At 41.4% G+C, this 15,299-nt stretch overlaps 1 protein-coding gene across 7 annotated transcripts in view; it reads right to left on the reverse strand.

The window, feature by feature from the left end:
* The window catches only part of ENTPD1 (ectonucleoside triphosphate diphosphohydrolase 1), a 164,045-nt gene that overhangs the window by 44,743 nt on the left and 104,003 nt on the right, over positions 1-15,299 (reverse strand). For 4 of the 7 annotated variants that reach the window (XM_017894589.1, XM_017894595.1, XM_017894588.1 and 1 more), the window contains exon 2: positions 479-606. In XM_017894589.1, coding sequence (XP_017750078.1) covers positions 479-606 — 128 coding nt within the window. Of the gene's footprint in view, positions 1-478; positions 607-5,405; positions 5,424-6,786; positions 6,864-6,949; positions 6,989-15,299 lie in introns of those variants that run through there. The other 3 variants (XM_017894591.1, XM_017894593.1, XM_017894594.1) reach the window with 3 other exon arrangements.

Here is a 15,299-nt window from a genome sequence, read left to right on the forward strand (position 1 = left end):
GATACATGTCTTCTCCACAATCTCTGACTTCCATAGTACTTTATACAGAGCTGTATAATAAACGTATTGTTTTGGTGATAGTGATAATAATGAAGTAAAAAGAACAGAGTGCAGTATTGTGATTCACCCATGATGAAGAAGTGGAAATATACTAGAATATAGAATCTTGGCATAGTATTACACAGATCTGGATGAGCTGAATAAAGCATTAATCTCTGCCAGAGTATCAATTTAATGAGTTTGCTAAACAATCATAAAGGCAGTTATCTTCCCACCACTAATTGATTCAAGGCATTTACTCTTCTAGAATGAGCATCTATTTCCATTTTACTACCCTAATCCAGTGGAAATTGACTTGTCCCTGGGCTGTTAGAACCTCAACTCCTCCCCTATGCTCTACATACCTTAACCCTCTTCCCCCTGTCCCACCCAGATCCCCTCTTAGATACACACAAACACACACACATATTTGACTTACCTTAATGTTTTCTGGCAATGCTTTGTTCTGAGTCAGTCCCACAGCAAGCAAAGCTATCACAGCTATGATAGAGGAGAAGCCAAGGATAGCTAGGATATTCTTGGAGCAAAATGTCTTCACGTTAGACTCTAAAACCAAAAGCAGAAAAAAAAAATACCAACAAGAAATCAAAACACTGATTTTCTCCCCTTTCTGTCTGGTCTTGTAATAGCTACCTGGAGATATCAGAGACAGATTAAAAGCCAATCTTTTTTTTATCAATGAGGCACTTACAAAGTAATTGGGAAATAATTCAAGAGCAAAAGGATTTGTTTGTACTTTGACAAAGGCCAAGACTGAGTTAGTGGCTGTGGCAAGGACAAAACTAGGTCAGTGATCAGATATGGAATGAGGAGTGAGAAGAGCCCCAAATTGGCTGTTTAACAAGTAATACAGATCTATCAAGGTACAAGTAACAAATAACAAAAAACAAGGATAGCCCTCCTCATTTTTGAAATCTACCACAAAATGTTTAAGATGTTAAAAAGTATTAATAATGTATCATCAAACAACAAATCCCGCTATTCCATGACATTTCCTGGCTTGACATACATACCCCTTGCATTTAAACCACCCTTATATAGTAAATGATTAGTAATGGCATAGAGGCTGAGGAGTCTTGAACATTTTGGATCATAATTCATATTATCTTATTTATTTTGTCTTTAGTCTCATTCTGTCATGGGACATTAAAAAGGCTCCAATAGTAGAGTTATATAAAGGCAAAAGTGGCTGGGCGTCATGGCTCACGCGTGTAGTCCCAGCACTTTGGGAGGCCAAGGCAGGTGGATCTCAAGGCCAGCAGCTCGAGACCAGCCAGGTCAATATGGTGAAACCTCATCTCTATCAAAAATACAAAAATTAGCCAGGCGTGGTGGTGGGCGCCTGTAATCCCAGCTACTCAGGAGGCTGAGGCAGGAGAATCACTTGAACCCAGGAGGTGGAGGTTGCGGTGAGCCAAGATCACGCCACTGCACTCCAGCCTGGGTGACAGAACAAGACTCTGTCTGAAAAAAATTAAAAACCAAAAACGGGCGCCGTGGCTCACGGCCGTAATCCCACCACTCTGGAAGGCTGAGGTGGGTGGATCACGAGGTCAAGAGATCAAGACTATCCTGGCCAACATGGTGAAATCCCGTCTCTACTAAAAATCCAAAAATTAGATGGGCGTGGTGGCGTGCACCTGCAGTCCCAGCTACTCAGGAGGCTGAGGCAGGAGAATCACTTGAACCCAGGAGGCGGAGGTTGCTGTGAGTCAAGATCGCACCACTGTGCTCCAGCGCGGCGACAGAGTGAACTCCCTCTCAAAAAAAAAAAAGGCAAAAGCTACTTTGGTCAGATGTAAACAGATTGCATAGAGGAAGCAAACAGGAAATGAAATGGTTGCACCATTCCCTCCATTTTGACAACTCAATCTCCTCCTCTCTCAACTCCCCAAACTATCCCCAAATGTTTTCCTTATGCTTTGGGAAGAAAGGACAAGATAACATAATTAAAAAGCATATGGAAATGAGATGGGTTCTCTAGAATAGTTTATACTTCTCTAAGGACAGAGGGTGGGATCAAAAAGCTAAAAGAGGAGCCCAGGTCTCCTCTTTCTCTTTCCCCCGTTGTCAGTAGAAGCTGGCTGGGCACTGAAATGGGAGCTCCCCCTGAAGCTCTTGAGCAGAAGCTTGAACTTAATTCAACTCTAAGCCTGGATTAAGGTATGGGTCTCCAATCCACCTCAATCCCCAGAATCTTGAGGCAGTCTTTACCCACCAGACCAAACAATGCAAAATTTAGGAGAAAAAGTTTTAGCAACATCATTATCTATTGCTTCCAAACAAGGAAGAGCAGATGAAATATACAGCACTTCCCCACTTCTCCCTTCCCAAAAGAACCTCCATTTTGTTCAGATGCTTGCTTTTCCTCCAAGCTCAGGGATGGATTTGTCTGTGTAATTTCATTCCCTCACCAGTGATTGGTTTAACAATGGGTATGCCACCTAATTATGGTCCATGTGACCCTGGAGGAAGTCTTCTGGGGCAAGTCTAGGGAAAAAAGAAAACATTCTCTCTTCATCCTTAAATATTGTCCTGCCTGGAAGGGATGACATCCAATGATGGCAGAGCAGAGAGATGTAGAGAATGTGAGTCCTTGATGGCATTTTAAGCTGCTAAATCAACAAATGCTGAGTCCATCCTTCCACAAGACTTAATGCTTTGACCCAATTAGAGTCAGGATTTTAATTACGTGAAGCTAAAACATCCTGATAAAACTGGTATGGGAGAGATGTCCTCTTTGATGCCAGTGTTCTGGAATCTGGAAAAGAACCCTCTAAGGGCACCCCATTTTGGTTCCCAATGTTGTGATGTTGACAAACACAGCCCTAGCTAGCATGTCCTTTGGATAAATAATTATAAATATAACAACCAATTATAAATATAACAACAAACAAATTGTAGCAATGTTTCTACCATAATAAAATTTTGAATGTTTTACTCCCTCAAGCTATTCAAAAGGTCTATCTATTAACTTCTTTTGTTTTGTAAATATGACAATCTTGCTATCTCATTTTCCTTCCATGGCCATTTCAGGCACTATTCTTAGCATCCAAGTTACTACAATAAAAAAAAGAAAAACTGATAAGGCCTCTGCTCTTTGGAATTTACATTCTAGTTAGGGAGAAAGATAAACCAGAAAAGAAGCACGCAAATAGGTCATATCAGGTCATGATATCATGATATGTGCTAAGAAGAAATTCAAACCAAGGAACGTGATAGAGTGACTTGCAGTAGAATTGGGAATGAAGGGAAAGGTATCAGATTGAGGGTCAAAAAAGCCTCTCTCAGAAGATGACATTTGAGCTGAGACCTAGAGGGTGACATTTGAGGAGAAAACACCAGCCTGGAGAGGGAGTAAGAACATAAGAGGAAGAAGGAACAGAAACTGCAAGAGCCCAGAGGTGGGAACCAACTTGATGTGACTATAATTATTTCTTCCTTTTCCTAACGAGAATATTTACTAACTTCTTCTTGTCACTGAGGAGTTGGATATACACTTTTCCACATTTTCCCAGCTTTTGCAATGATATCCAGGTTACCAGAATATATGGAAGCCTTTCATCCTAAAAGACTTTTAGGTCAGAGAGAAAATTTAGGAATTTTCCATAAGTGATTTTCAAATGTTTTATTACCAAAAAACCCACAATGGTTAAGTTTGTTTTTCATGTAACTGACTACGTTTTCCAGAGAGCAGTAATTAAAATGCTGTCTTCCATGGACTATATGAAAGCCAGTTTTCAAAAGCCCTGATCACATTCAGGAAGCAGGAGAGTCATCTCAGAAGTGGTGCCAGAGAAGAGGTGCTAGAGGTGGGGTGCAGGTTGACATATCTTGGATGTGCTCATAAAAATAGAATTACTTAGGTAAATGCCCCTTCTTCTTGGACCCCTAGAGTGCTTTCAGACCCCATGACTGCCACAGTCAAGCTCTGTTATGGAAAATTCACATTGATTGTCTTCCCCCTGAAAAGCCCTTCATTTGCCTTGTGGATAACAGAAATGTGGTTTCTGTCATACAATGTGAAATGGTATTTTGAAACAGAATTTCAACAAACGATTTTCCAAAAATATCCAATGGCAAAGTGTTATCATTGTTTTCCCTTTGAATTGGCTTACTGTACTGGAGAATTTAAGACTGCCACTTCCTTTGCATTTTTTTCTTTTCATGTGATGAGACAAGGGAGAGGAATTTTCTGCTTAAAGTGAGAGAGCAAGGTAATATTAACTTCAACTCGTCACCTGACAGAGACAAAACTGAAGGAAACCCAAGCTTTGAAAAAACACAGGCTGATTTCAAACCAATTAGCTGTGTCAGAGGAAAAATACCTTCAAGATTTTTATACGAATCAAAGGAAGCAAAGGTTCTTTTGATTCTTATAGAAACAGCCATCATGATGTCCAGTTACAATCACACTAAGGTGAAAATCAGAATTATTTAATTTCAGCAGGGTGCGGTGGCTCACACCTGTAATCCCAGCACTTTGGGAGGCAAAGGTGGGTGGATCTCTTGAGTCCAGGAGTTTGAGACTGGGGGGTAACATGGTGAAAATCTGACTCTACAAAAAAAAAATACAAAAATTAGCCAGGCATGGTGGCAAGTGCTTGTAGGCCTATAGTCCCAGCTATTTGGGAGGCTGAGATGGGAGGATCACTTGAGCCTAGGACACCAAAGTTGTAGTGAGCCAAGATCACACCACTGCACTCTAGCCTGGGCAACAGAGTGAGACCCTGTCTCCAAAACAAACAAATGAATAATTTAATTTTGTCCATAGTCAAAATTCTGTTGTACAGAGAAATCCCAGCATTGCTACTCTGTGATAACAAAAATATAACATTTTAAAATGTTACTCCATTAATAAATAGATTTAGGGTGTTGACAGATGTGGTGGATTTCAGGCAAAAACAAGTTTTGCTTTGCAGATCCAATGTGACTGACTAGATTCAAATTGTTTCCAATTTGTTATGGGTCACATCTGGACTGAACTTTTCTTGTCATATAGAGAACAAAACAGCAAATGTGGACAAACATTGGTGAGCAAACATCCAAGGAATGTTGTGGTCCTTCCTGTGTTTACATAGCCTAATGATGGAACAATCACTGTAGCTCAGAAGACTGGTCCTAATCTGGCCTTGTCATTCCTCCAACTCCCAGAGTCAAAGTCTCTACACCACCCCTGCTACCTTCCTTCTTCTCCTTCAGGGAGCTCTTCTTGAGGATACATATGTAGGTTGTTCTCACACTCAGGGGCTTGAAGATCGTATCTCAGTTATTTCATCCCAAGCCCCTTAGACCCACCTTCTTCCACAATGATATCCACATCCCCTGATTCCAGTCACCCTTACCTCATATCTGATCTTCTACAATGGCCCTTTCTGGTGACTCCCACACTTTTTCTCTTCCCTATCAGAATCCCTCCTTCATGTGGCTATAGAAATCTTCCACAATTGACGTTCCTAAGACTCTACCTTATCAAGAACCTATGGCCTGCTGTGTGCCAGATGAAAGCCACACTGGTCTACCTAGACCTCCAAGCCCTTCAGAAATTTCAGCCCTTCTCATTTTACCATTCCAACCAACAGATCTGTTTGGCTCCAAGATGAGAATTCCTGACATTATGACTACTAGAATGTAAGTTCCCTAGGGCAGGGACTTTTTTCTGGCTTGTTCATTGGTATATCCCATGTTGTATGAATGGATGGATGGATGGATGGATGGATGGATGGATGGATGGATGAATGAATTTTGGATTCTCTGAATTTTTTTCAGCATGGGACTTCCTTCATTTGTAATTCCATTCCCGTCATTCTCCAAGTCTTTTTGTCTCCTTCAAAATCAAGCTCAGTTGGAAGCTATGTTCCCCCCACACTCTACAAAGCTCAGTTATGTCAGTAGTCCTCTCTTCATGTGCTACCTCTAGATATAGTTTGAACCATTTCAGTTTGGGACTTCTATAGTTGTTGGAGAGGGGGCTATGCCTCATTCATTTTTTCAATTGGTCACTCAATAATTACTTATTGAATACATTATTACTATGAACTAGATATGCCCTAGGCTCTGAGCTACAGCAATAACCCAAAGTGAGAAATGTCCCTGTCCTCATGGTGCTTATATTCTAGTTTGGAGAGAAATACAATAAGCAAGATAAACAAGTAAAATTTACAGTGTATTACATAATTTTAAGTGCTGAGGAGGAAGAAAAAGCAAGGAAAGTAAAAAGGAAGGATGTGGTGATTAGGACTGGCCTGAGAAGGTGATTTCTATTGCAGGGAGAAAGCCTGCATACCTCTGAGGCAAGAGTTTTACAGAAACTGGAACTGTACACGGAAAGGCCCTGAGGGGAGAGTAGCAGGAACTGGTCAAAGGAACAATGGGGTGCCCTGCTCATAAGGCCTTGAGGGCACTAGTGAGGGCTTTGCCTTATTCTGAGTGATGTGACTTACTTCTAATGTCATTCGTATAATCCACGCTCAGCAACTTAGGGGTGAACAAGGAACCATTGGGGACTGTTGAAGTCAATGGAGAGTGAGGGTGTGGCCTTTTAGGGTGGCACATCCCTGCCTCTTGTGGTAATGATGTGCTGAGGCTACCCAAATGAGATCAGGCCACACAGCCAAGTGTGGACAGAGCCTGGCTCCATCAGAGCAGAGCTTGTGCCAAAACCAGGTCTGGGCAGACACATCCAGGAGGAGTAAACATAATCACATGAGACAACCTTCTCAATACCTTCTATAATTCTTCATGGCTTAGAACTGGAGAGTCTTTTCTGAGGGACCGTCATCAGGAACAGTCACCGAGCCAACAATCATCAGGATCCATCAGCAGATAGTCAAACTCCACAGACTTCTGGGGGATGGTTCAAGTTAGAGCAGAGTTCAGATAAGCTTACCTTTGCTTAGTCTCTGTAAGCCTCCATTTCCTCACGTGCAGAATGGGAGTCACAACAGTATCTGCTTCATAGGGTTGCTATGTAAGCTTCAATGAGCTAACAACACATAATAGCCTACACTAAAGAGTTCTTACTGTATTCCAGATTCTACTCTTAGCACTTTAAATGCAGCCATTAATTTAGCCTTCACTACAGTCCTATAAGGTGCATGTAATACTATCGTCTTCTCTATAAAATCTGTATCAGCTTTTTAGGACTGCCACAACAAGTTACCATGAACTTGCTGGCTTCAAACAGAAATTTATTCTTTCATAATTCTAGAGGCCTGAAGTCCAAAAGTTAAGGTATCAGCAGGGGCATGCTTCCTTTGAAGGTTCTGGAAGAGATGTCTTTCTTGTCTTTTTCAGCTTCTTAGCATTCCTCTGCTTGTGGCTGCATCACTGCAATCTCCACCTCTGTCTTCACATGGCCTTTTCCCCTGTTGTTCTATCTGTCAAGTTTTCTTCTCCTTTCTCTTATAAGGACACCAGTCATCAGATTCAGGGCCCACCCTAAATTCAAGATGATTTCATCTCAAGATCCTTAGCTTAATTACTACATCTCCGAACACCCTACTATATTTCAAATAAAGTCACACTCACAGTCACTATTATAATTATCGTTAGTTTACAGATGAGGAAACTGAGTCACAGAGAGATTAAGTAACTTCCCAAAGTTACACTGATGTAAATGTTGCACTGTTACAAGTAGTTAGACAGACATGGCAGGAAAGGGCTCTTCTCCCCCACCCACTAGAAATGTCAGGTGATGGTTTGACAATGATCACATTGCTTCTCCAAAAATGGTAATTTGGTAGCTGGAGCCAGGGACAGAAAATCTCCTGCTGATCCACAGCTGTAACATTAAAGTGCTCATTGAATTCAGGCACCAGGGAGAAGCAACTTCCTGGGCATGCACATTAAGAGACAAATGGAGGAAGATGACTTGCCAGAAGCACTCCACCGGAAAAGGAAAGAAAGCCTCAGATGAGCATGCACACAACTTCCTAAACACACTGTATGCTCAATTCACAAAGGTGAGGAGGGCACTGCGTGTGCAGGCAGCCCACCCTAAGGGAAGAATCACGGGAAAAGGGCTCAAGATGGCAGCCTATAAAGTCCTAGGATCACAGTTGAACATGGTGTTTGTTCTCCAAGTTGCCCACTTGGATCTCTTCTAAGGGTTCTTTCCTTTCTTTCCTGTTCTAAAGCCTTTTCAATAAACTTCCAGTCCTGCTCTGAAACTTGACTCAGTCTCTTTTTCTACTTTATGCCCCTCAAATTCTTTCTTCTGAGGAGGCAAGAATTGAGGTCACTGCAGACCTGTATGGATACGCTTGCCCAGATAGCTGCCACCAGTAACAGGGCCAGGAATTAAACACGGACATTCTGGCTTCAAGGTCCAGGCTTTCAACCACCACCCTACCCTACAGTACATGACTGAGGCTCTTACAGTGCCTGGGCTGTGCTACCAGTACTGCTATGTGGTAGCCAATCTCATTATCCAGAAATAAAAAGTGACCAACATTGAGGATTTGACTGGAAGGGTTGTCTGGACTGTTCTCACTGAGCACACCAATGTCCTACCTTTTGAAATCATGAATCTGATCCCTGACAGTCAGAAGCTTACAGTTAAGTGACAAAAGGCTGAGACTGTGATTCTCAGGAAACTTAAGGGACTTGCCCAAGTCATACACCTTACACATGGCAGAACAGGGATTTGATCCAAGTGTCTCAATTCCACTTCAATGCCTTAAATCATTGTCCTGCATTAGAGATGTGTAGAAATTTTTCAGTTTTATTCTTTCTCAGCTGACTCAATGCAAAAGCACTAGTCCAAAATTCTATCTAAATGGAAAGGTCTTATTCTACCCCCACCCCATATTTCTCCAATTAACCAATCCAGAGTCACATTCAAGGATAAAGCAGTTTAATTTAGTGGGCTTTTTCCTGTCTATATTTTACTTAAAGAAGTCGGCACAAACATCAAGAGAAACACAACTGCTAAAGACAAACTTTGATCCTAAAGACCTCAATGATAATCAGGTAGTTAAAGGGAAAGGCAAAAGAGAAGGAGGAAAAATAAGATGGACATTGGGTTGGGAGACACAGGCAAGAAAATAGAGCCAGGAAATAAGAGGGAAGGGAAGGCGTGGGGGTGAGAATGAAAAGAAAGGTAGAAAGACAGGGTAATGGAGTAAATAACCCATGTCCTGTTCCACTGATCTCTTGAACCACAGACATCAGAGGAATTTACTGGCTCTTTTTAATGCTATTTTATTTCCACTCTTTGAACTTTTAATTAGCCGATTATTCTCAGTTTGCAGCTTCTTAGTTAGAAAACGATTGCATGTATTTTAACAACGTAGCCTGGCTGATACTGAGTGGACCCCTTGAAACTCAGTTTTGGGTGGGGAGAGCCTATTTGGTGATATCTAAATAGTGTAGATGTGGTTGGGGATGCAGAACAAGCTCTTCCTGCAAATCAGATTCAGCCAACCTGAGGCTCCCCACCCACAGTTCTTGGGCAACATGCTCTTCTCAGATTAGCAGCACATAACTCACATAACTGACTTTGCACTTGGTTGTACCTGACTCTAAAAATGTTAATGATCGCAAAAATCAAATGCTGACAGAGGCTCTGTGTGTGGGAAATGAGGAAGCAAAGGAGTCCTCTTCCCTGATTCTTCCACTTCCTCCTACCAAACCATCTATTCTCTCTTCCTCTCACCCCTTCTAGCCTCCCCTGAATTCTTTTGCCCATAGATTGCATTGAGCATAATAGGCCTTTGTGGTCAGTGTGGAATCCCATGTTTAAGTGTAGGGTTGGCAGTGAGGAAGGCTGTTTCCGGCAAAGTGATGTCACTGACACTGCAGACAGGAATTCCCTGTGTCCCAGCCAAAAGGCGTAACAATCTGGTGTATTGATGGCCTCAGCAATAAGCACATTGCTTCCACTAAACGAGTCTTCTTCCACATCTGAAATTGAAAAATTGTGCCCTGGGGACTCTATGCTTTCTCAAAGCAGCTGCATTTGTCAACAAGCCTTGGTTACTTGCAGATGGTGAGAAAAAGCAAGAAAATCTGTATTGGCCATGTATCTCTAGTGTTGGGTAATAGTGGAAGCAGGGTGAACTGACTCAACCAGGGTGCCTAGCCTTATAGTCTTGTCTCATATACCTTGCCTTTATAAACTCTCTCATTTCTACCACCTTATTTTTGCACCAATGAGGTACAAAATTTAGAGGTTACATACAAATATTACTTAGAAAAGTGTGCTATAAGCTATACAAAATAAAATTCTAAGCCCCTCAACTCACTGACCAGACCATCTTTTGGCCAAGGGGACCCCAGAGAAACCTTGAAAACTGCATTCTCGGCCAAGATGGAATGGAGGGTGGGAGGGGCTCAGACCCTCTCCCTTGCTAACTAGGATTAGGCTTTCCTTCTCAAGGGCCTAACAGAAACCAGCCCTTTCAAAAGGCTCCACCACTGATATCAATCGACTCCCTTGTGCTGCCCCACCTTTTCTGCCTGATAAGAGATCACTAACCATGGGGTGGTTCTGGCCGGTCTATGAAGAATAGGTAGCTAGTATTTTTACATCCTCTGCTTCACCTTTTGATGTCAGAGGGCCAAAAACTCCATCTAAGATCACCACCATTTTCTGAACATGGAGAAGCAGAAGGCTCAATTACACATGCAGATGGTTCTCCCTTCATAAATATTCATGAATCCTTCTATAGCTTATTGAATATGTATATCTGGCCACCAGCTCTGTGTAAATTCTTGTTCCCTTTGCCCCTCCCTCCAAGTATGTTTCTGGCTTCTGACTGGAGGCTATACTTCCCAACCTGTCAGAATGGCCATCCTGCAGGCTGTAACCTTTTATAAGAAATAAAGTCTCCTCTTCTCTTCAAAATTTGTAAATTGTATTTCTGTAAGTTAACAAATCAAAGTAAAAAATGACAAACAGAAAAAAATGTTTGCAACAATTATGAAATAGTTGGATTCACTAACATATAAGCATCATTTAAAAATCATTAAGAAAATGATCAGCTCACGTAACAGAAAAATGGGCAAAGAAGATGAATAGGCAAAGCAAAGAAAAAGAAATATATGGGTTATCAACATATTAAATGTATTCTAACTACCCTTAATTAAAGAAATGTAAATGAAAAAAGTTATTTTCAGAATAGCAACGTTTTTAAAGTTTGATAAATACATAATATTCACTACACACTTATTAGAATGGCCAAATTTTTTTAAATATTGACAATATGAAATGTTGGTAAGAATGCAGAGCAACTGAAACACTTGTGCCTTGCTGCTAGGGATGGAAAATAACAAAGTCACTTTGAAAAAGTGTTTGGCAGTTTCTTATAAAGTTAAATGTAAACTCACCATAAAATTGAGCAATCCCATACTGAGATATTTACCTGAGGAAAGCAAAGACCTATGTCCACACAAAGATATGTACCTAAATATTTCTAACTGCTTTATTCATAATTGCCAAAACCTCAAAACAATCCAAATGCTATCAACTGGCAAATGTATACAAATTGGGAACAATCATACAGTGAAATTCTACTCAGCAATAGAGAAAAAGAATAAACTACTGATAAATGTAACAACATGTATGAATCTCAAAAGCATTATGCTAAGTAAAAGAAACCAGATTCAAATAGGCTATTTACTTCATGCTTTCGTTGATATGATATTCTGGAAAAGGCAAAACTAAGAACAGAAATTAGATCAGTAGGCAAAGGCTCAGGATGGGGACAGAGGATTGACTACAAAAGGCCACAAAGGAGCTTTTGGAAATAAGATAAATATTCTAGATTTTGATTGTGGTGGTGGTTAAATAACTTTATATATTTGTCAAAATTCATAGAACTTTACACCTTAAAAAAGTGAATTTTACTGTAAATTCAGTAAAGAAATGACATAAGTTGACAAAGATTTGGGAAAACAGATACTTCTTGTATGTTGGTAGGAGTAAAAATTTGTAGAACCTCTTTGACGGGGAGGCAATTGAGTAACATCTATCAAAGGGTAAAGCATATATATCCTTTGACTGAAGAATTCTACTTCTAGAAATGTAACCTGCTACTTATGAATATGTGAAAAAATGGTGCATAGATCGCGACATTCAGTGCAGTATTGTTTGTAATGGCAAAAGACTAAAAATGACTAAAGGTCATCAACCGGTGTCTGGATATATAAATTCTACTACATTCATACTACATAATTCTATGCAGACATGAAAAAGACTGAGCTAGATCTATGAATGTTGATGCAAACTGTCTTCAAAACATTTCATTATGTGAAAAGCAAGATGTGGGGCCAGGCATGGTGGGTCATAACCCCAGTGCTTTGGGAGGCCAAGGCAGAAGAATCACTTAAGCCCAGGAGTTCGAGACTAACCTGGGCAACATAGGGAGACACCCTATCTCTACAAAAAATTTAAAAGTTATCCAGGTGTGGTGGCATGTGCTTGTGGTCCCAGCTACTCAGGAGGCTAAGGCAGGAGGGGATTGCTTGAGCTTGAGAGTTCTAAAGGCTTTGAGTCAAAGAGGAAAAAATGTACAGAGGGTTTCCAGTTAAGAGTAAAGTGTCAAAGATACTAGGAGCTGGGAAGGTGAACATTGGGTACTTAGGAAGTTGTGCACTGGTGGTTTAATGTTGCACCCTGGTTTAATGTCCACTCTAGCACCCTGCTAACCACTCGCCAACCTGATTAACTCAAGCAGCTACCTTTGGGTTCCCATTCATTCTTTCTTGCCAGATCAATGTAATTTCTGTACTCTTTGGGCAGAATTGTAAAGTCTCACTTGGTAGACTTTGAGTGGACTCAAAGTTTTATTTTGAGAGAAATTTGACATCTGCCCCTCTGTCCCTCTGGGGTTATGTATCAGTGTAAGTGAGAAATGCCATCTGGATAAGATATGGTCATGCAATTAAATGTCTACGGTAACACTGTCACCTAACCAGATCATCTGACACCTAACCAGCTGGCTTTCTCTTTAACCATCAACACAGAGTATCTGCACTTTAGATACATGAAAACTCAATCTTATAAATTGATTAGTATCTAGTTCCTGTCAAAATGTGACAGATACTACTGATATTTCAGAATGGCAATATAAGGGTCCCCTGTGCTTTTTTCCAAGCATATTTTCTGTACCCATTTAGTGAGGAGGAAGGTAGGAGGAGTTAGAGAAAGGTTCCTTTACCTTGGAAACAGGAATTTCCTCTGAGAGCAAAACTAGTAAGATGAATATATCATAGATGAGAGTAGCTTTTAGCCAAATCACCCACACTTTAAAAGTTCTTTCAGTCTTGTGGCTTCAGTATCTCCTCAAATCCAGCATATGACTCAGAAAGTAGTGTCCTACTCAATTTTGTACCCTGAGTGAAGAAGGAATATGTGAATATGGCGGGGATGGGGTCATCTACATAGAATAAAAAAGGCAACTAAAATAATCTGTCAATGTATCTCTAGCATGCTCTGGGGAAAGAAGGTGCCTTGGCCTGTGGACTCAAGTACACCATTTCCTTGAAAGTTTTTTTCCCCTACAGTGATGAAGAATGCCTCCTCTAAGATAATCAAACTAACTCCCCCACTTCTGATTTCATGTCTACCAAGCTATCTTACCATGTCAATTTTTCTACAAGGTAAAAAATGAAGACCTGGTATCATTCCTGCTGAAACTATTCCCAGAATAGAGGAGGAGGGACTTCACCCTAACTCATTCAATGAGGCTTACGAGCATCATCCTGATACCAAAACCTGGCAGAGATGCAACAAAAAAAGAAAACTTCAAGCCAATATCCTTGATGAACATGGATGCAAATATCCTCAACAAAATGCTGGCAAACCAAATCCAGGAGCACATCAAAAAGTTTATCCACCACAATCAAGTAGCCTTTATCCCTGCGATATAAGGTTGGTTCACCATATGCGAATTGATAAATGTGATTCCTCATGTAAACAGAATTAAAGACAAAAACCACATGATTATCTCAATAGACACAGAAAAGGATTTTAATAAAATTCAACACTCCTTCATGTTAAAAACTCCCTGTAAATTAGGTATTGAGGGAACATCCCTCAAAATAATAAGAGCCATCTATGACAAACCCACAGCCAACATCATAGTAAATGGCAAAACCTGGAAGCATTCCCCTTGAAAACTGGCACAAGGCAAGGATGTCGTCTCTCACCACTCCTATTTAACATAGTATTGGATGTCCTGGCTAGGGCAATCAGGCAACAGAAGGGCATCCAAATAGGACGATAAGAAGTCAAACTATCCCTGTTTGCAGACAACATGATCCTATATCTAGAAAACCTCATGGTCTCAGCCCCAAAGCTCCTTAAGCTGATTAACAACTTCAGTAAAGTCTCAGGATCCAAAATCAATGTGCAAAACTCCCTAACATTCCATACACCAACAACAGTCAAGCTGAGAGCCAAAGCAGGAAGAGCTCTCCAAGGAGAACTACAAAACACTGCTCAAACAAGTCAGAGGACGGATCCATTCCAAGATGGCTGAAAATGAACAGCTTTGGTCTGCAGCTCCCAGAGTGATTCACCAAGAAGATGGGTGATTTCTGCATTTCCAATTGAGGTACCTGGTTCATCTCATTGGGACTGGTTGGACAATGGGTGCAGCCCACAGAGGGTGAGTTGAAGCAGGGCAGGGTGTCGCCTCCACCTGGGAAGTGCAAGGGGTTGGAGGATTTCCCTTTCCTAACCAAGGGAAGCTGTGACAGATTGTACCTGGAAAATGGGATACTCCCACCCAAATGCTGTGCTTTTCCCAAGGTCTTAGCAACCAGCAGACAAGGAGATTCTCTCCTGTGCCTGGCTTGGAAGGTCCCACACCCACGGACCCTGCTCATTGCTAGTGCAGCAGTCTGAGATCAAACTGCGAGGTGGCAGCCTGGCTGGAAGAGGGGCATCCACTATTGCTGAGGCTTGAGTAGGTAAACAAAGTGGCCTGGAAGTTCGAACTGGGTGGAGCCCACTGCAGCTCTGCAAGACCTACCGCCTCTAGACTCCACCTCTGTGGGCAGGGTTTAGCTGAACTAAAGGGAGCAGACAACTTCTGCACACTTAAACGTCCCTGCCTGACAGCTCTGAAGACAGCAGTGGTTCTCCCAGCATGGTGTTTGAGCTCTGAAAACAGAGATTGCCCCCTCAGGTGGGTCCCTGAACCCTGTGTAGCCTGACTGGGAGACACCTCCCAGTAGGGGCCGACTGACACCTCATATAGGTGGGTCCCCTTTGGGATGAAGCTTCCAGA

The sequence above is a fragment of the Rhinopithecus bieti genome, unplaced genomic scaffold (assembly GCF_001698545.2).
Source record: "Rhinopithecus bieti isolate Rb0 unplaced genomic scaffold, ASM169854v2 scaffold_25291, whole genome shotgun sequence".
NCBI lineage: Eukaryota > Metazoa > Chordata > Mammalia > Primates > Cercopithecidae > Rhinopithecus > Rhinopithecus bieti.